Here is a 22,278-nt window from a genome sequence, read left to right on the forward strand (position 1 = left end):
TTCCTGCTGCATGATGCAGTGGCCTTCTACTCAAGCAACTCTCCTCTTACTAAGCAACACAATTATAATTCTCAGGGCCCTGTGGGTAGTTCAGTAGAAAACCAGCCCTTCAGTCTTGGCACTGCCAAATTTCAATCCTATTTGTTATGCAAGAAGCCAAAAGTTGCTCCTCTGCAGATTTTGGCATGTGTTTGCTGTCACTGACAGCTACTAGTAGTGATTGATAAATTACCTTTTAATGAGGAGAACTGTTCTTCTACAACAGGGAGGTTATTGAGAGCCACAAGGCAGCTTGCACCTGTTTTGCAATAGGATTTAAATTTACCTATATTTTCTCTACAGGACTGTTGTTGGTGTTGTTGTTAAAGCCTGGTCTTCGTACTTTGTTTTGTCTGCTTATTTTGTTCCACAAAGGACAGACCACTGTATTGCTGCAGGCACGTTGAAAAGACCATGTCTCAGCTCACGCTGAGGTGCAGTGAGCTTGGATACATAAAGCACTTTAACTTGGTTTAATACACGTGCCTTAAAATTCATGCAGCATGACCTCGTCTTCTGAATGAAGATTTAAAGTTATGAGTTATTATAGTATAGAGTAGCTTTGAGGGCAGCTTTTTCGAGAAGTAATTTATTATCTAAAGAAAAAAAAATTATCATTCAAGAATCTAGCTGAAAAGTTGATATTTGGAAATGAAATTAGATGTAGTGAATAAACATATACCACTGTTTCCCAGATGCTGGTCTTCTGAAACCTAAGGTTGAGACACCATCATAAGCACCCCTCAAGAGTATTTCCTGTATGTGTAGTGAGTCTTCCATCAGATTGTCTTTTAGTTTTGAATATCTGAACAAGAATTTAGCGTGTGTAGTTTTAGCACTTTTAAAAGGAATAACTATTTAAAATACTAACTCTGGTGTGGGGAGTAGTTTTGCCATGCTACTGTTCTGGAAGAAAGGTAAGAAAAGGTTGTTCTTTCTCTAACCTCTAAGAGCTCCACAAGGCAGTAACAAATAACCTTGTGCAGTACCTACAGACTGTAACACTTCCATGTGAGAAGCCTTATTCGAGCACAGGTACATAAAGTTTTTGCTTTCAGTGGGTACTAAAAGCATGGAGAACTGAAGGGTTTGAAATGGTGGTTTGTTTATTCTGTTGTTGTTGAATGGTAAACTGGTAACTTTAACATTTTATAGAGAAGTAGAAACTCATTTAGTGGCTAGAAATCCAACTAGAATGTCAAGAGCCTGAGCTACATTTTACTGTGTAACCTTTGTCTTAGTCTGTGACCCTGGAATAAAGATTTCTAAAAAGTGAAGAAGTTGTTTTTTTTTTAATTTATCATAGAAATAAAATGCCCATGCAAAGTACATAGACCCCTTCTTGGTATCAGTATCAATGTTCCCACTTGGAACATGCAGGATCAGCTTTCCAGAGTAAGTCCCATCACTCATACTACTCTGCCTTCCTCTCCCATGGCCAGTCTGCACTCCAAGCACTTGTCAGGCTTACCCTCAGCCCTTCCCCTGGGTTCTGGAGAGGCTACAGGTAATCACAGCTCTCTGAAGTTACCCACATCCTGTTAGACTCCACCTAATTAGGCAGGCTTCCTTTTAGACAGGCAATGGCAAAGCTTCCTCCGTGCAGCCCAAGGAAGCTACAGTAGGAAGCTATAGTAGAAAAAAATATGTACTGCCTTAGTTAAAAATATGACCAAGCTAGAACAAATTCTAGCCAGGCACTGGTATCAGCAGCATTTTTTGAAGCATTTTTTGTTTAGCGTGACAGATTTCAGCAGCTTTCTGCATAGAGCTTTTGTTGGGCATCACTTACCAAAGATTTTAGAAATGCAACTGCCAGGTATTCATCTACCTTCAGACACTTTCTCTCCCCAGCAGCAGTTCAGTTTTAACACTTGTTAAAAAAAAACTCCAAACAAACCAAAGAGAAAAACCCAAACAAAAACCAGCCAGTGTTTGCTGTCAGCTCTGTCCCAGAGCTGTAACCAGCACAGATGCCTGTTTGCTAAAGTTTCACAACGCCATCCCAACTGCAAACCTGAGCAGCATGGGATAAGCAATGCTGACTGACCTTGAGGAAAAGGAAGAAACCCATAGCATGACAAGACTGAAAATAATATTGAATACCATTTCTGAATCAGTGTTTATAGCATCCTTAACATCACGTAAGAGAAACATACCCTTAATACGTTACAAAATTATTTTAGAAAGCTAGCAGGAGCATGAATCCACTCGGCTCACAAAGACACAAGTTACCGGCTACAGGCTCTTTGGAAACACTTCTGGTTACCCCAGGCATAAGCAATTTCTTCAGGCTATTCCAATAGCAACAGTAAAGGATTACTCTTAATCACTTAGAGCACCTCCTTCCCATGCAATCAAAATGCCCTTTCCTCAGCAGAAGGGCAGAGCAACAGAAGTGTACCCTGTGTTCCCACAGGCTGGGCCGGGTGGCAAACCATCCCCATCAACACCCAACCCACCCTGCCTGCCAAAGGAAAACACTTGCAAGTTGAAGTAATTCAGTGTAACAAAATATTTCAAAATACTGCTTCCCATTGAAAGGAAACCCCAATGAAACACACAGAAGAGCTTTAACTTTTGAAAAACACCACTAAATAAGAAGGTAAATCACCAAGAAAGCTAAGCTGATACTGATAAAGGTTTTCCAGGATGGATTTTTCTGCCAACTAGGCTGCTGAAAGCACTGAAAAATAAATGTTGTTTAGACATCCATTTCAAAGTGAAAACAAGAAAAAAACCGACCCTTACTATGAAAGCTTATGTGCAAGACTGGGTATGCATTATATTAACAATGTAAAGTAGATGCCAAGAAAATTTAAAGCAACCATGCCTGTTTTTTCTAGACATATTAAAAAAAAATCCCCATTCATTATTTAACCTGCACTGGAGATCAAAAAAAATCATTTCATACAAGTCAAAATAACCCCATCACTTAAAACAGTATTTTTATGCTGTGATTGCTTGGTAGCTTTGTTGCAGAAGAAAACAAAGAAACTACCCCAACCTATTTTCACCACTAAATCATGATACATGGAAATGAGTGTAATTTACTCCTTAAAGGTAATTAATCCAGATCAGCGTGTTTGGCAAATCACTGCTCAAATCAAGCTCTGTTAAGGAGATCTGGATATGTAGATCAGGATATACAGCATCAGCTCAGAAACACTGCTGAGCCTGAACAGAGGCAGTGAGAGGTCTCCCACCCATTTTCAAGAACTACTTCTAGAGCCTTCAGAGCTGTAGCCAATTTTTGTGAGGGAGCGATGAAAAACTCCTCCCAGAATCTCAGTATGTTGTCTTGTTTTGCCTCTTTTTCATGCTGACCTAGATTTTTCTAAACACAACAGGAGTCAACTAAGCCAGCCTTTGGAAATAGTGTTGGTTAATTAAGGGCATTTCATTTGCTTTGAGGCTGGGCAGCTGGTCCCCTGAAGAGCAATAGGGCCCCGGTGAAGCTGGGGAAATTTGGTCACTGCCATGGAGTCTGCAGTGAATTTGACCACTATAAGCAAGCTCTTTGAGGTCCCACAGTGTGATGGTTGTGGGCATTCTGGTACAGTCTCTGTATGCAAGAGCCACATGAACAGCTTGAGAAATTACCACAGCTTGTTGAAAGCAAAAGAAACAAAATCCCTCAGTATTTCCTTCACTCCTGCTCCTCAGAAGAGCAGTAATAATATGGCACAATCCATGTACTGTACTAGACCTTACACGGTCCCTGCAACTCCAAACACACCTACAGCACATGCATGAGGGGAAGAAGGAGGGGAGAGGAGGAAAGAGAGGCATAAGGAACATTATTGTATCACTTATCAGCATTCTTTGAGATCATTTTCACAAAGGAAAACCACGCAGGTGCCCCTTGAGGGAATACACAGGGTGACCAATTTACCAAGTTCAGAAATCACACAATTTAAAGTGTCCTTCTAAAGACACTCTAGACCTCTTATGAAAAGGAAAACCACGTCCTTCTCCAAAATTTCAAAAGTGTGAAGGATAGGGTATTTTCATAGTTGCAATCTGCCCCTGCACCCACCCACACCAGGCAAGTAAATCAGAGTACCTTTAGAGGAGCTTTCAGACATCAACTGCACAGGACAAGCCCCTCGTATCCTTTGTGTGGATGCACTCAGGTGTGACTGATCTGGCTCTGCCCCTTAAGGACTCTTCCTTTCTTCAGACTGACAGGCTGTATGGGCTCAGCTGTATGGGATGTTGATCATTATTGACATACTTCAAAACATTCATATTTTATTAGAATATTTTCCGAATAGTGCCACTAGTTTTTGCTGCAGTTTTTAAAAAAATGAATAAATAAATAAATGCTTTTGAACAATGGGAAATTCATGAGCTCAGGAGGGAACAACATACAGAAGGATTCCTCCCCTCCTTTGAGATGTAGCAAAAGGTTGGGAGCACGTGAAAGCAAAGGTTTGTGATAGAAGAAAACTCTACAAAGCCAATACCCTATGCATGGCAGACTGCTTACAGTTAAACAGCAGAGAAAGTGACAGGAGAACCAAGGCCATCAAATAAATTACTGGCAGGAATTACAGCCCAACCCCAGAGAGTTGCAGTTTCCTTTTCCCTTCAATAAACCACATGCCTGTGTTTGGGTCTAGCAAAAGTTTAACAGTAACAGGTCAAATGCACTTACTGCATTGTGGGATGGGGAGTTTGTGGATCTCCCAAGAGCAGTAGGCCAGAAGGCAAGGTGCTGCCTGGGAGGACACACCACCTGCATGGGGAGATGAACTGCTCCTGATGCTGCAAAAACATGTACTGGCAGAGATTTAGATGTTAATCCCCAGCTAACAGGACCTGGCTGAAGAAATGAAGGAATCAGTGTGGGAAGAGATTTTGTTTCAATTAAAGATACACCTTGTTTGCATCAGTCCTGGGAAGAAGTTGTGCTGTGCCCCTGACAAGCAGTGTGTGCCTAGGACAGCTCCCAAGGCTAAGTGGCTTAGCCCCAGTGGAACTGCCTGGGTCAAGGCATCCTCTGCCACTGCAGACAAGACCGTGCACTTTTGCCAGTGCTTTGCTGCACCCTGGAACTGAAGGACTGGTTCCCCAAAGTTCGTGATGATTGTAATGAGAATCTCTGAGAGCTGATCTCGTGGACTTCCCTCACCCACCTGAGCCCAGCCCAGGACACCCTGCACCCTGTCCAGGAACACAGCTAAGCACAGCCAAGGCCCAGCGCAAGAAACAGCACCTTGTTCTATGCCAGTAAGGAGAGTCCATGCTGGACTTCCACCCTGCTGGGGAGCAGGCCAGGAGTCTCCCCTGCTACTCCACAGGGCCAGAGCAGCCATCCTGCCCAGCTGGGCTCTCCTCCCTGGCAGCTCAGAGCTCCCCCCTTGCAGGAGTGATGTGGATTTTGAGTCAATATCAATGACAGATAGAAGAAAAATATTAACTCTGATTTTTTAAAGTGAGGCTGCTATCAGTATCACACAAGAGAATGACAAAGCTTTCATTGCTGAGGTGGCATAGCATAATTTTAATTATTTTTTAAGTACATACAATGCTTAGATTTATATTTTGCTGATTTAACCATTAGTGAAATTTTTACATAATCATTAAAGTTATTTTTCAAGGTACATAAGAACACTCTATATAAAAATACTTCTTGAAATAAAACCACATTATTAGATCTTTGAAGTGCCATAGATCTTATTATGTTTCATAATTCAAAAAGGAAAAGGTTAGCAGCACAGGTATTTCACTATTCTTTCCAATTGCATACCTTCATTTAAATGTTTTGTTTTGAGGGGTTTTTTCCCTTGGAAGATCTTCATTTTATCTTTTAAGCCAATGAGACTTGAATAAAGGCAATAGAGAGTGAAAAAAACCTCTGGTATTATTATATTCACATACAGTGCTTATCACTGAAGAGTGATTTACACTTTAAAGTATGTTTATTCTTAAAACAATAAAAATAAAACCAAACTGCAAATATCATGTTTGACATTTTAAGTACCTTCTGGACATCACATTCCTTCCCCCCACCCCAAACACATTTCCAAAATCATATAGTGATTTCAAGTGCATTGATTTTTGGTTACTCTGTGTGCTACATCTTCTCACCCCAGGTTTGTGAAGACTTGCTAAATGCAGTTCCCATTGATTAGGAAATAAGTTGTTAATGCTCTGATCTTCTAAAACAATAAAGTCCAGGATAATATGAAACTAGAAACCAAGTATCTAGACAGCAGAACCTGTTGGCCACTACTGAGAACTTTGGTTGTAAAGTTCCGTTTTCTTCTCATGTAGGTACCTGAGACACCCTCAAAATTTCCTGAGACTTTTGCCAAAAGACATGAGAGGGTAATTAGACCCTTATCTATAGTGGGTTTACATCCCCAAGTCTGCTCTTTGATGATGTGGTTCATTTCTTGTTCCAATGGAAATAGCAAGTATGTAATATAGAGTCTGTCATCTATTTCTATACAGATTTCTTAAACTCTTCTGACAGTGGAGAAAGGAGTTGTGTCTGACAGGCTGTGATTTACAGGACCAAGGCCTATACCCATCATTCTGGATGGCAAGAAGGGAACAAAACAAACCATTGGGGCATCAATAATTTTTAGTTCCATGTGCAAACCAATATGGTCCTTCCAAAACCAGACTAAATCTGTAAACTTCTATTTTTTTGTCCACCATTTGTGAGACTCTCTACTCCTGCTCCTTTGTGAACCACAACAAGACGGAGCAAACAGAGTATTTCCAGAAAAATAATACTGCAGAGACAGCCATAGTGCTGCCCTCCTCATCCCATCTTGCCTGTGTAAGTTAAGCTACAGAGAGAGATGGATCAAAGAATCACAGAATGCTTTGGGTTGGGAAGGACCTCAAAGATCATTTAGTTCCAACCTCCCTGCCATGGAGTTCTGTTCACTAGACCAGGTTGCTCAAAGCCCCAACCAACATGGCCTTGAATCCTTGCAGGGATGGGCCATCCGTAACTTTTCTGGGCAACCTGAGTCAGTGCCTCACCATCCTCACAGTAAAGCATTTCTTCCTAATATCTAATCTAAATCTGCTCTCTTTCACTTTAAAGTCATTGCCCCTTGTCCCATGCCCCATCCAGCTTTCCTGTGGGCCCCCTTTAGGTACTGGAAGGTGCTATAAGGTCTTCCCACAGCTTAAGTTAAATTCTGCCCAAATGCAAAGGCACAGCTGTGTTGTGTGCACATTCAGAAGAGGGCCTGAACTGCTCTTACATTTCTTGCCATCCCACTCTGTTATATCACTTAGTTGGTCTCTGCCTGTAGTGATAAAAATGGTATTTAGGCCAATGTGTTCTTTGTTAATTGCATTAGCCATGTGCCTAAGACTTAGGCTTCCTCTTCTCCCAGCACTGCCTTTGGCTATTAACATGGCTATTAACATTTAAATATATGTCACTATTAACAGTGTACTTAATCTGTCAGGTGAGAGGGATACAGTCTGTTTTAGACAGACTAAGATGATCAGTGGAATGCTAACTACAAAATTCACATGGGTACAGAGACCCTTTTTATATAGAAAAACAAGCCAGTTTATACGTTACTTTTTATACTGAGTCTCCAAAAGCAGAGGGAAGAAATACATTTGTGTTCTGTTCATGAGGTCTAATCATACTCAATACTTTTTTTTTCAATTTCTGCAAAATATTTTAGAATTTTATTTTGCAAATAGGATCATTTTCCCTTGGGAAAAAAGTTAATATTATATTGGCTTTTATCTTCCAAGGGTTTTTCTGTCTGTTTAAATCACCTTCTTTTAGCATAATTTTTCCTCACATGGTAGCAAAGATCAGAACATAAGTGTGTTCAACCCTACACACATGTATACATATATATTCCTGAAGCAGATTTAGCAAACAGAAAACTGCTTCTGGCTTGGAAACAGAAAATTTCTGTACTTGTAGTGTGGCTAAGTCCAGCAGAAGGAGCTGCATTACTTTAACAAGGGGCATTAAAATCAAAAGACCTTTTGGAGGTCCATATTCAGATGTAAAAAGAAATGCCTTTTCCTTGCTTGTTTATGGAATATCATTGGATTCTACAAACTAGCTAAAATCCAGGCAGCCAGCTGATAATGAATCATGGAATTCCAATACCAGCAGAGACTAAGAGTTTCCCTTAGCTAAACTAAAGTTTTGAGTTTACTACATTTTGAGCAGGAAATAAATATCCTGAAACTATTTGCTAACTGTCCAGCTTTGAAAGACAATATTTGTTCTGAAAGCCTCAAGATTGGGGCTCTGTAGAATCCTTGCCAGAGGCCCTCATGCCCCGCCCCGCGCTGTGCCCGTCACCGCTCGGTCCAGACAGTTCTGGGGTAGCGTTCCAAGAGCACATTCCTCAGCTGGGCTGTGTGGATCTTGTCTCTGGTCTCCACAGTGCAGATGACCTGGAAAAAGAATTAGGACCATTCTTGATGGCATGGCAGCAATCTCAGGCAAATTTCCAACTTAATGCTAAAACACACTCATAAAAAACAGTTCAGTAAAATCAGTTCAACATAAAAACTCTGGACCTCACTTTCACTGTCTATGCAGGTAAGAAAACTGACACTGGAGACATCTGGGGCTCTTCCAGCCTGTCTGCATGACCATAAAACCTTCCAAAAGCCCTACTTCATTGCCTTCAAAGTTTAAATAAGACAGGCTGATCCTCTGCTGGCTCCTGGGCAAGGTACTTGTCTGCTCTTGGCCTCCCTGAAGACATCTGTTGGTAGCTTCTCTCTTCCGTTCCCTGGGGTATGTACGTGGCATTGCTGCCACCTCACCCACCTCTGACTCTTACCTCACCACATTTCTGTATTCCTAGCAAGTGTTTGTTCTAATACCTCCATCCTTCAAGCATTTTATATCCTCCTTCTCTTCTCTCTCATGCAGTTATCCCCCAGTTCTTTACCATCTCTGCAATATTCTGGCTGGTTTCACTTCTCACACACCTTCTTGCTTCATTCTGGTTTTTGTTTGCTTATTGCATCACTCCTAGTTTTCTTTTATGGTTGTTCTGCTGCTAAATAAAACTAAACTCAGGCAAAACTAATCTTGATCATTTTTTTTAATTTTTCACTTTCCTCCACAGGTACTGTTGAAATCCTGTCATGTAGCCACTGAAGATAATAACTTCAGTGGCATTTTTCCAATTTTTCTATAATCTCTCCTTTTTGCATATTCACATCTTTGCCCCATCACTTGAAAGCCTGGGCACTAGCAAAGACGAGGCACCAATGTGAAGGTGCAGAAGGAAAATTATACTTCACAATTTTAGACTCCTAACTTCTATCACTGCTGGCCCTGCTGGAATTATCACGGGTGTCAAAAGTGCTACACGGAAAAAAGACCTCACAGAAACATGGAAATCTAGCAAGGAAAGGAGCCAAGATAAGTCACGGTGCAACTACAGAGAATTCATTGTAACAGACAAATCTCCAGAGAGCAGAGAAAGAACGAGCATGGTAACCTGATGGTGGGCTGCTCCAGACATGCCCTGTTAAAATGTTCCTATCAGAGCTGCATCCTTTTTAGAAAGCAACAAGGCAAAAAATACTCAAATATGTTTACAAGGACAATTCTAAATAAGAACCTCAAATTCACATTTTCTGGAACTTCTTAAAAATAACAACAAACCTTTAGCAAAACTGTTGATGAAAATATAAAGCACTCCAAGTTATTCTAAATAGCCATAGCTCACTTAATTAGGAAACTGGCTACACCTTTTCAAATATCCATCATGAAATAAGCCACATTTCTGATCTGGTCTTGTAATTCTTCACCTCTTGTGCTGAACATAGTCCTATTTGATTGGTTCTTTGGAATGCAAATTAGATGCTAATTTCTTTCTTCTTCAAAAAAGTGGGATTTAGTCTCAAGAGAAGGGCAGTCATAGAGGAAAAGTAATAATGCGGAAAGAGAAGAGAACACAATGATTGGGAAAAGTATCTGAGAACACCAGTGTACCAAACACCCATTTTCCATTCCCTGGTTCATATTAAATCCCTGAAGCTTTGCAATCATATCTTCAAGAGGACACACTCATCTCTCACAGAGTCTGGAATTTTAAAAAAGCAACATTTTCCCCCTTCCACAGCAATCACGCCTGTTTTGTCCTGAGTAGATCAATTACTGCTCTTGGAACCAGTCTGGACTTGACAGATTCAGCCCTGAATGTCTGGCAGCAAGCAGTTGCTGTGCCCTGGGAGCAAGCATTTTGATTTATGGTTAATTATCGTCTCTGCCCTTTCCTTTCTGCTCATGATGGAAACCAGGCAGACCTCACTGGACTGGAGCCAGAGAGCTTGTGAACAGGTTAGATAAACACTGTCTTTTTGTTCCGAGCATGCACCACATCCAGCAGCTGATATGGAAGATACCATGCTGTAGTGTAGCATAAGAGTAGTAACAGCAAGAGCAGTGGTAACAACTCCAGAAATTCATCTGACTTCTCACAGTTGTCAAAGAGAGGAATAGAGAACGTTTGCTCCCAGCAGGAGTGAAGAGAGAATCACACAACACCTCAGGGCAGCTACAGATCTCAGCAGCAAGGAAGGCAAGATTTTACTTTCTTGCTTAGACTAAGACAATTTACACTGCAGTTTTACTTTCACAAACTGCACTCTCTTGTTTGCTTCACCTGGGAAGCATCATTTACATGAGCGTCCAACAGGGCACCCCTCACATTCAGGGGGAGGTTAATGAGGTTATATTTATGTGGGATGAAGAAGCACCCCAGTACTACTCACTATAGGAGGCTGCATAGCTATCAATGACCTAAGAGTAAGTGGCCCAAAATGGTCTTTTTTAAGAACAAATGGCAGAACCTATTGCCTGATCTTTCTTGTACACCAGACAAGATAACCTATGACAACTAGAGAAAAATTTACTTTAAATTTATTTCATACTGATGAGCCCTCAGAACTATGCATGGGATTTTTGAACCTGCAGAGCCCTTATTGGCTGCGGGGCCGCCTATGCACAGCACACCTTTCTTTTCTGTGTATCAAGAAACCCCACAAACCCACCAACAACAAGAGTGCATTTTATGAGTTTCTCTCCTACATAGCACGTCTTTGCTGGATTAAATAAATAAATAAATAAATGTCTGGTCCAGTAAGACCATTAAAATAACCAGCCAGATGGATCTTTTACTGCATTTAAAGTTCCATTCCCTGTGGCAGGTAATCTAAAGATACGTTCCAGCCAAAGGGTTTAGTCAGCCTGTAAGTTTTTGTCAGAGAAGGCCTACAAGTAATTAAAGACAGAAGAGATTTCACTGAATATGGATGGCTTGTGGGTTTTATTTAATGACTGGAAGTAATTGAGGCAGCAGGACAAAGGCTAAAAAAAAAAATAAAGGAAAAAATTGATTACAAGTTATTACTGTGCAACACCAAAATCCAGATGCATAAATTCAAATACTCATAGAAATTACACTGATTTCAAAGAGAGGAAATTTCATAACTTCCCAAAAGAAAGAAATTTGCAAAGTTCTATGCTGAATAGGGAGGGCACCTCTACTCCCTCTTAAATGCAAGTTCTCATAATGGAGGCACTTTGCCTTTTAGATCATATTTTCCTAGATTTTAAAAATGAATTTGGCATGCTTCTCAGCTCCCTGATGCCTACTATCTGTAGGTTGTGTGTGCAAATAAAAACAGTGGGTGGACATGCTGAGCCAATGTCAGAGAGCAGAGGAAATGTGAGTAGGCCTGCTGAATCAAGAGAGTTCAGTCTTTTGTGCTTTTCCAGGCTCAATGTAAAGCTAATACTAAGTAACTAGTGCAGTTCTTTACGTCTGGGAATCATCCATTGAACATTTGTATCCTCCTTCTTTAATTCTAGAAATCATATTCATTATATTTTCTTAAGCTGCTGTTGTAGGATTTGCATAACTTAGTAATCATGATACACCACATTTAGCAACATTATAGGTTTGTTTGCATGAAAGTCACTGGAGTTAGGAGTGAAAACTTTATTTATATATACACTGGTTTCAGTTCTATATTTAGAAAAAGGGGTTTCTTTTTTAAAAATCAACAACTGGGCAATTTTCTGAATTATTCAGTAAACACCCAGCATAAGTTACTTCACATTACCGATTATTTGGTAACAGCAGCTCGGTTGATGGTTTGGGGATCAGCTGTCAGATCATCCCCAAGGTCAGAGCAATGGAATGCTTGAGAAAGAGTGCAGCAGCTGTCAGCTGCTTGTGCAACCTGAGCCCTTATCTTTTGGCAATTGGTGCATTCAGGTCGGCGAGCAGGAGCACGAGCAAGCCATGTTAGGTAAGGCAGGGAACGGTCCACCAGGAACGCTTGGGCCCTCCCCAGAGCCAGGCTCCAATTCCCCAGCTGGGGCAGCCTGCTCTGTACCACAGTCTGCTGTGGAACGCCATTGGAGAACATGACCGAATTCTTCTGGAGGGCCTCAGAAGAAACGGAGTGCTGAACTTCCCCCTCCCAGTGTCTCCATTCTGTAGTTGGGGAACAGAGCATGGAAGCAGAGCCTTGCCCAGGGTCATGCAGGAAATGCTTTAGGAATGATAGCATCCTTCTGCACACTGTAGCTGTACAACTGCCTGCTCCTCTGTATTTGCTCCACAGGGCAGTAACAGGGAATATGTTGGCAACTGGGGACTCCAATCCAAAAGATTCCTTTCCAGCCTTTACAAAATGCAAGTTGGCCCAAACAAATTTACTTAAATTGACCAGAGCAGACTAAAATAATTTATTGAGTTGTGGCCTGAGGCGAATGAACTGTATGAGAAAAAAGGTATTACACCACACAAAGCCAGGAATTCCAGCACCACTGGGAGAATGTGTAATGTTACTGAAAGGAAAAGGAAATATTTGATTTATGACTTAGCATTTTCTTGCACAGGCAAGAGGGACAAGTAATGTGGTGGATGTTCTTTTTACAGCTGGTCTCTTCCAAGTTCTTCAAAACCACAGTATAGTGAAGGTCCTGAGAGGTATGAAGTGAACAGACCAGATAACCCATAATGTCAGACAGGAGTGAGGTCAGAGGGAGCACTGCCACCACTGCAGTGCAAAAGCCACCCACTGAAAAGCTGCTGGGGCAATTCAGGACCTTGCAGAATCCTCCTGGACCTGCCAGTTTGATTATGCTGTAATTTCAGTGGTGAGAAGACTTTTCTAGAAAATTCATGAGCTGAAAGATATTTTTTTTCAACTACGTTGCACAAGTCCAAAAATTAGACCTCATTAAGCAGGCAAGCTGCTGATCTACTTCATAGCAAAGAACATCCTTACCTTATTGAGTTGTTGATTTTGCTCATTGACTTCTGAGTCAATAGTAATATGAAATTAAAGGGACTTAAAAGGTTTTAAAGAGGTTTACAGATGGAAGCAATTTAAGTGATAAATTGTCCCAATTGAATCTCAGGAATATTACTGATGGAGAACAGAGAAGTTCACAGAAGCAAGTTGTAGCTTCCCCCCATGAACTGGGTTGTCCTTTAGATCTCTGTATCCATTTAATTTGTGATATCAGATGATTTTTTTCATTAGCCTTGATATTTTTTTCTGTCTAGATATTCCCAGCCATCTAACCTCCTTCAACAGCTTTAAAATGTGAAGCCTACCAAACCAGTTATTTGTCTGATTTGCTAAGAGTTATCTATTTCAATATAGGGACTTTGGAAGTAGCTTCCTAACCAGTCAGGTAAGGATGAATTAGGGTGTAGTCCTCTTCGTGAAAGAAATCCAGAATGAGTCACAAGGGAAGAGAATCTAAACTGGAGGGATAAGCAGGCAGAATCCTAAGGAAACTCCCATATTGTTCTCCAAGGAACACAAGCAGCTGATCCCTCTGCACAAGGCACTTCTTCATCTAATATAGACACATTCCTTATTTTTTATTGTAAAAAAAAAAATCTCTTATTTTTGTCATTAAAATGTCCCAAAAGTTTTTTTTTTCCAGAAGCGTAATTTGAACATAAGATTCATTTTAGAAAGTCCTTACTATTTTATAAAATCAGACTATCAGAAAGGATCTTCCCACAGGGCATTCCACATGTGAACTAGAAGAACAAACACTAACCCAGAAAGGTATTTCACTAGAATGAAAAAAACCCCCAACCAAAGCAGCTCCATCATCCTGATAAGTGACTAGAAGCCAAGTTTCTCTTCTTTGGAAATAAAAGACTAAATCTAAAAGGATGATTAAATACTGAGGCAATAATCTTGACAGGACAGATTTAGTGTTTCAAATAAGCATCTATGCTCGCTGGTCTGTTCTGCCAAACACCCAGTCTATATCCACAGTCAAAAGCACACATTAAAGTCAGAATGAAATGGGTATAGCTGCAACACCTTTCTTGTTATTGCCACCAATACAACACAAGGTGGTAATTTTGGTTCTTGATCCAGGTTTAAATTCATGCTTAATTTTAAGTGCTGTGATTTACATAGCAAATGCTTAAGGTATTTTGATGACACAGGTCTTTGGCTCTTAGAAACTACAAAAACAAAACATCCCTCACATGTATTAGCTTTACTATGAAAATATGTACTTTTTCCTGTATCTGGATAGAGCAAATTAATTTTGATGCTTACATATAAACTCTATATTTTTCCCTTTTTGATTACATGTGTTTTAATTTTCAAAGAAAGCTTCACAATTCACTAGGTGTCACCAGACAGAGCTGCCTGCAGATGTCTCTACGTCTGGGTCACTACTTTGTACTTCACATCTAATTATCCAATAGCCTCTCCCAGACTGATTAAAAGCCATCATGCAAATCCAATATCCAATTAAATTATTCAGGGATGCAAATTCCTCCCCTCAACCTTTTTGTAGTGCAACACTGTCAGATTCTTCAAGTGGACAGTCAGTGAAAATACATTGTGTTCAAAGTGCAGAGAATAGCACATGGCACTGTTTTCACTCAGGGCCTGTATTTACTAAAAACTGAAAAAAAAACCCCAAAAAAACAACAACAAAAAAAGCCAAAACAAAACAAACAAAAAAACCACCTAAGACTGTAGATTTTGTTTAATTTGCTTAATAGCATTAATAAAAACTACAAGCCTCACTCCATATAAATAGTGTTGAAAACTTTATACGAGTTACAGGGTTTGTTGAATCTAGCCTTCAGTGAAAAGGGTTTCCAGAGCTAAGTTAGTCACTCAGTGGGATTTATCCACCTCGTGCAGCGGGTGTCACGCTATCTCCAAGTCACCCAAAACAGTGAGCTGGCCTATCATTATGGCACACTGCAGAACAATGTGGGGTAAGTCCTTGATGCTTGACAGAACTGATGATATCATGTACTATAGTGATCTTTACCTCTTCTTTATATCTGCAAGTGAAAATATTGAGCGGGCTTTTGCATCCAGGTGGGAAATTAAATATAAAGGCCAAAACCAAAGAACTTGCTTACCCAGTAACACTTCTGCACCCCAGTTACAAGCCTGTTCAGCAAAGATCTCTAATTTGACTTGCACCTGAGGTTTCACAAACTAAGCCAGGTTGGACCTGGACAGTGATAGCATGAAATCGGTAGGACCACACCTTTGCCAAAGCAGTTGAAATAAGAGATACGCCATGAGACAAATGGTCCTTTTAAGAGACACCAATAGCTGGTAACACCTCTTCACTGTTACAGCATCCAGTACTCAACAAAGGAATAATGATTTGCCTTTGTGCTCTGGTGGATAAGAAAAAAAACTGAGGCCCTAGTTAAAAGCTAGCATTCCTTGAGAGTAAGGGTGTTCTCTACATTACTTTAAGGCAAATGTCAGACAATTACAGCCAGCCTACACAGCTGGCTCTTCAAGTTCTGGACGGATGCTGCAGCTTGCTCACCTCCTCCAGCACCCTGCCACACATATCAGGAGGGTTCAGAACAGCAGTAGTGCAATACAACACCTGGAGTATTTCACCAGGATGTTGCAACAGCAGGTAAAACTGGTCCTGTGTTATTTATATGCCTGCTAAGTGCTTGGCAAGAAGCTGTACAACACAGAGGAAACAATCTCTGACATTGCACACTGTTGGACTTCTTCAACAATGGCATAAAGAGACACAGGAAAACAGAATAAACCAGGGGAGGCCAGTACTATTAGAGAAATTGAAATGGCATCTCATCTTACCTCAACAGTGAAGAGCTCAGATGTCACAAATGTGCGTTCTTGTTTGATATCCAAAACTCTAGATCAAATAAGGGACAAATTAGAGATCACAACAATCCCCTGTCACTGCAAAACAGTTTCCACAAGTGTTCGGAGAGTAAATATCTTTCCTTCTTTCTGAATTACACACAATTCTATGCTACAAAGGTGTTTTCAGATTAGAACAAAAATGAAGGAAATAAAAACTTTTTTGCTATATAACAAGAAAAAACTTTTGATTAATTAGCTACTCAAAGACTTGGCTTCAGAGACATTCGGAAACATTTGCCAATCTTTAAATAATCTTTCTGCTACTCTGTGATTATATTTTCCAACTATTAATCTGATTTACCTTGCTTCTTCCCGAGCCAAAATTTCCAGTAGCTTTGACATGTCTCCTGGGCAGTCGGAAATCACAAGGGAAAATCTGCACACTCTGTTATCAAGGGTCAGGGCATGAGCTATGCACTGTTGCAGCAAATGTAATTCCAGGTTTCCACTGCATATAACAACTGCCACTCTGAAAACAGACAGAAAAATAGCAGTTTTGACTTGCACTCGCCCATGTAAAGGGACCATAAATCATAAACACTGCATCCAAATCAGCCTAAGGTCTGCTAGAACCTCCCCTCACTAAGTATTACATGTCAGAGGGCTCCTGGCTCTCAGTAGCCATTTTGAGCGGGTAGGCAAGGCCTAGAAGCTGGCTGCATTTGTTGGCCTGAAGTGTTGTTTTCATTTTGAATTTCCTGGACATTTGAATTTTGTTAGAGATAGTTAGCTGGAGAATTGAAGGTCTAGGTTTCAAGTTTTAAAAATTTGACATAATTCTCCCCTGGAAGTTCTAAGTTTCAGGCTCTTATTGATCAGACATCAATATGTATGTTCAAGGCTTTCTGTAACCATTGATTAAATTCATCACAGCCCTAAAAAATGAGTGCAGAAATTTTTGAAGGGCAAGTGAAGAGCCATATGATTAGTCTATGAAAATCTCTCTCTGCAGAGCCAAATCTAACCTGAGACCAAACCCTTGCATTTTCCCTTTTATTTTATACTGAAAATTGCTGCTGTTCTGTGTGTACTCTGTCAGCCTCTTCTGAAGAATTGCCTCAGCAGTATTTTAGTGTACAATGCTATGCACTGGAAATTTTATTTTGTCTTGAGGGCATGTAAGTTTAAATACATTCTGGACTATGATCTGAGCCAAGGCTCAATCCACTTAAGTGCTGAGTCCTCAAGCTGAGAGGCAAGGCAGCACTTACCCACACATTCAACACTAAGCACAAGGATAATCCCTCTGACTATGTGGACACTTCTCAGGACCGGGAGGTGCCACGGGGTGACTGCAGCAGACAGCCTAGCTTCTGTCCCACCACAGACAGGGCTGGATTCCACAAGTGGAATGAGAGGAGACAACAGGATGACAAGAGCAGGATACTGTCCTGGCAGGTGTGACAATGCCTCGTGGAGTTGTAACTGCCTTTCCCCCAAACATCTGAGAATCGAGGAAAGGGACAAAATTTGTCAGGTCTGCAGGCTGGCATTTGTCTGGTTCAACACAATCTTACCACCTGTGACTGGTCTAGTCAGTCTGAAGTTTCTGCCACCAATGAGGCCCTTGCCAGTTCAGGGGCAGGAACTGCTTTGTCACCCATAGAAGAAGTAGCTTTTCACCGTTTACCTGGGACCAAGGCGCTCAATCCCATGCTTTTCCACAGTTCCCTATTTGCAATAGCTGCTGTACCTTTTACCCTTCAACTCAGGCAGCTTCCCTGCCACCAATGCTGCAAGTCCTATGGCCCCTTCAGCATCAACCGTGGCTCGTTCATACTCCAGCAGTCTCAGCATTGAAATGAGGATGTCCTCCTCCCTGAAAGCGAGAGACTTGGGTCAAAACAAATCAAATGGGCTCCCAAAAGCAGAAGATAATACATTTATGTGTAACTGGGTTCTTGCCGTCTTCCCAGATACATAAGACCACAGGGTTACAGAACAGTGTGCTACTGGGGGTGAATGTACACCTCAGACTCATTATTAACTCAAAGACAGGATGGCTTTTTTTTTTAGAAATATTACCTAAGTCCTAGTACTAAGTATATTCCACAAATTTGGTCTTTTTATGAAGATTCAGAAGAGGTTTGTCAAGGACAAGTGTTGTAGAACACAAGGACAAGTTTTACGCCCAAAGCATGACTGGGTAGTGGTGGCAGGTGAAGTTTTGGCCAAGGGGTCAGTCTGGATGACACTTTTAGTCATATCACTTAGTCTTAGGTAGTCCTGTGAGGAGCAGGGAGTCAGACTTGATGATCCTTCATGGGTGTCTTCCAATTTGAGCTATGCTGCGATTCTATGCTATGGGGGTCTGAGTTCAATGTCTCCAGTGCCCCTCTTGGAAGGAAAGGTACCCCATTGCCATGCTCCCAGTCTCTGCATGATGGCAACTCCTGCCAACCTGCTCTCCACTGCACACGCAGAACCACCATAACCTGGTGGTACAGCACATTTTTCATATACAATAATGTTCATCCAGTATTATTGATTTCACTGTTTTTCTTCACCTACCTCACAGCAACAACTTTATCCACAAGCTTCCCAGTCAGCTGCAAAGAATTGCTGCCAAAGCAAACTCCGCTCACATCTGCAGATTTCAAAAGACAAAAATATGAAGTTGGCTGTTTTAGACATATTCAACATTTTTTAGAGTCCTGGCTGGTCTGTACCCTTAATGAGTGCAGCACACTGCTGTTACATGACCTTAAGTTGCTTGATTTTTTTCATATAAAAGAAATGTGTTTGGTAACAAAAGAAAAAATCTCACAAGAAGATTTTGCCATTTTGGACACCTTCAAGAAAATTCTGATACTTCACTGGCATTCTTGCAGTGTGAGAATGACCCTGCAGCCCAGTGCTTTTCACTGAGGCTTGAAGGAGAGGAGACCCCAGAATGACACTGGGCTTGTTAGCTCCAGCAGGACAGTTGGCTAAGAGTGCAGACACAGGCAGAGCTTATCAAGAGAAATTAGAAGTTTCTTACAAAACTCCAATTTAATCCAAAACTTCCAGAGATTTGAACATCAGGCAAACAGGATGTTCTTAAATTGCTTAACAGTTGAGGTTTTTTGAGCAAATGATCTGGAAACAACCATTTATAAACACTGTTGTTCTGAGAACAGCTTTGTGACTAAATATTCAAGCGCTGCATCATTTTCCTGCCTTTTCACAAATTAGTCTTTTACACAAGAGCTTTCCCATTGACTTCACAGGTTTAGATGCTGCGTGTGAGCACAATGTTCAGATAAATACTCTCATATTTCCATGCACACTGGAAATAGTATTGTACCCCATCAGGGTGGTGGGGGGAAATGTGGCAGAAGTTGCTCTTACAACTTGAACTAAATTCTGAGTCTTCAGAGAATTCCCTTAAAATATCTTTGAACTGAAATAAGAAAGTAATATAGCTGGAGAAATCTGTTACAACCTTTATTTTACCTCCAAAAGAATACTGCATTTTCTCACCTCCATAGAAGTGATGGTTGTTGCAGGCCTGATCTTCAGTTGGGTGGCCAGCTTTTAAGGACTGTTGCAATACTGGGAAACTTTCAGATTCAACTCCCTGAGGAAGAGAGATGTCACATTTTACAGAACCAGTTGTAACAGAAGTTACCACCAAATCAGACAGCAAAACCTACAGAAAGTTTCTTCTTCAAATTAACAATTAATTTCAAGTTGCAAAACAATCATGCTATCACTAAACTTATTCTGTGGCTTACTTAGGACCAAATTTTTCCAGTAAGAACTTATTTCTAAACAGAACTGGATTTTATTTGCTTTGGAAAAGTCTTCCCACACTTTTCTCTTAAATCCACCCAAACAGCCAAGGGACAGGAGCTTTCCTGGTTCTTACAGGGTCCTCTCACAGGCAAAAGTCCACAGGATCAGATAGCTCCTGTCCCCAGCATATGCAGTCTCTGGAAGTGTCAGTAGATACCAGTTTCTTTTGTAAACAGCTGTGGTGAAAGCTGCCCAAATGCAACAGTTAATAGGTGAAAGGCAACTTACAATTATAGAAATATGTGGGTTGAGGTGTTTGAGTGCAGCAGCTGACCCTGCCAGCAAGCCACAGTGGCCTCCTGCAGGGAAAATCACTGCGTCCAGCTTTGGCACCTGCTCGTACATCTCCAGCCCCACGGTTCCCAGGCCTGACAGGTAGACAGCACTATCCTCCCTGTGGGAAGGAAGGAAAAAAAAAGGGGTCACATATGTCAGTGCAGTAATAATTCAATCTACTACTTTCAAGACATTGTTCAGCAGAAAAAGATAAATATGAGGGTAAATCTGCAGCATATGAGGGGAGGAGGTGATGCAACAGGACAGTGCCATCAGATGGACCATCGCATGCTGCTACCTGCTGGGAGAAAACTCACACTGTAGACAAGCCCCTCAAAGAGTCTTCAGACTGAAGAGCACTTAATTCCCATTGTTATCAGGTGTTTACAGAGAGAAGTCATATTTCCATTGCCATCACCTCCTTCAGTTCCCTAAAATTTAAATGTTGCAGTCCAAACTACAAGCAAAGCCTCAAAAAGAAATCTCCTCTTTACTTATCAGTGGATTTAGTGTTTGTGATGAATGGAAATTTTCAGGAGATTTAAGCAGTGTGTTCAACCTCACAAATACCAAAGAGATTGCTAGAGCTGTCTTTCCATAGTCCAGGGCCAATATCTGATACCTTTGCCTTACCCTGGAAGGGTAAGCGAAGCATTTAGTCATGCCAAAATATGCACTGGTAAAATACTTTCAGGCAAATGTAATATAAAGAATAGGGACAAACAGTACCAAAAAATGGAAGATAACTCTGCTGTACAGTCTCATGACTGACTTGTATCTATTTCTAAAAGCTGGTTTGCATTTTATTTACAAGCTAGCAATGACGTAAATGTAGAACTATATATAAGAAAAGAAATATGAGCTCTCTGTACATTCTGCTTTTTCTGGCAAACAGAATTAGAGATCCAATGACTTTACTCAATTTACTTGACCCAAGGATGTTTGGGTACTAAGAAACTGTTTTTATTACTGTTAGACATGCACAGAGAGGCTCAGCATAGGAGCACAAAATTCCTGCAAGAAGGAGACCAAGGCCCTTGAGAAGTTACCTCGCATATATATCAAGACACAGAAAATTCCTCAGGGCAAGGAACTACATAACTATATGTATACTATTACTACTATATGTATACTACTATAACTTATGTATAACTACATAAGAAAGGATGGGATTAATGAACGTCAACTCCTGTAGCACATCCAAAGGCAAAAGCAAGAAACCATAGTGGGATGGGTAACTGAATCCTTGTATTTATTGTCTTTATCAAGATACCGAAGGAGCTCTCACATTCCTCTTATATGTGACAAAATATATCACTATCCTCCTGAACAATTCTGGAGCCTTATTTCCAAAGAAGATTCAGATCCAAGTTTGTGGAGCTACCCCTGCCGTGGTTACATGGGCTACACAGGAAGCTGCAAAAATGAATGAAGGCTTGGGATATTCAATGTAGGAATAAAGCTTCTCTAACAACTGAAAACTGTCCCAACGAGACTTCTCTGGGCATGGAGAACTGTTAGCAATTTGAATCAATAATTCAGATCATCACTTTTTCCTTGCTAACATCCAGTTGAAACATCAGTTCACTGAACAGACTTCAGCTTTTATAATAAAATGTGTGATTTTCTTTGCATTGTGACTGATAACTTTTGCTTTATGAAAGCAAACACATCTCTGAATATCATATGCCTTTGAGGTAAAATGAGGGAACAGGGCAGATAAATCTAAAGACTTTAGACTGAAACAAGCATTTCTGAGCCAGACCTAGAAACTTGGATATTTGTCTTCTGAAATGTATGATATATCAGTAATCAAAGATTGGCTGTCAGGCTTCAGTTTTCCAATGAAGTTTTGGTGTAGCAGCTAGAAGGCCCTGTTCCCATCTGTCCCAAGTAAGCAGCTCAGAGTCTTGTGGATAGAGTAACAGACTAACCAGATCACAAACGACCAGGTTTGATCAGCATTTAGATAGGGAGTTACACGAGAAAAAC

At 40.8% G+C, this 22,278-nt stretch overlaps 2 protein-coding genes across 3 annotated transcripts in view; one reads left to right on the top strand and one right to left on the bottom strand.

Annotated features, from left to right (window-relative positions):
- Positions 1-1,316, top strand: part of TMEM254 (transmembrane protein 254) — a 6,993-nt gene extending 5,677 nt beyond the window's left edge. The window contains exon 4 of the mRNA XM_017746190.1: positions 1-1,316. This exon is cut by the window's left edge and continues 213 nt beyond it. The gene's annotated coding sequence lies outside the window, so the exon portion shown is untranslated.
- A 4,208-nt stretch (positions 1,317-5,524) lies between these two features.
- The window catches only part of LOC103623745 (putative threonine dehydratase), a 32,002-nt gene continuing 15,248 nt past the window's right edge, over positions 5,525-22,278 (bottom strand). For both annotated transcript variants that reach the window (XM_017746386.1, XM_017746385.1), the window contains 7 exons: positions 20,239-20,404; positions 19,696-19,792; positions 18,742-18,817; positions 17,924-18,049; positions 16,532-16,699; positions 16,162-16,219; positions 5,525-8,445 (listed from right to left, as the gene is read on the bottom strand). In XM_017746386.1, the coding sequence (XP_017601875.1) occupies positions 8,347-8,445; positions 16,162-16,219; positions 16,532-16,699; positions 17,924-18,049; positions 18,742-18,817; positions 19,696-19,792; positions 20,239-20,404 (790 nt within the window). In that variant the 3' untranslated portion in view covers positions 5,525-8,346. The remainder of the gene's footprint in view (positions 8,446-16,161; positions 16,220-16,531; positions 16,700-17,923; positions 18,050-18,741; positions 18,818-19,695; positions 19,793-20,238; positions 20,405-22,278) is intronic.

This window comes from Corvus brachyrhynchos, unplaced genomic scaffold, assembly GCF_000691975.1.
Source record: "Corvus brachyrhynchos isolate BGI_N302 unplaced genomic scaffold, ASM69197v1 scaffold279, whole genome shotgun sequence".
Lineage (NCBI taxonomy): Eukaryota > Metazoa > Chordata > Aves > Passeriformes > Corvidae > Corvus > Corvus brachyrhynchos.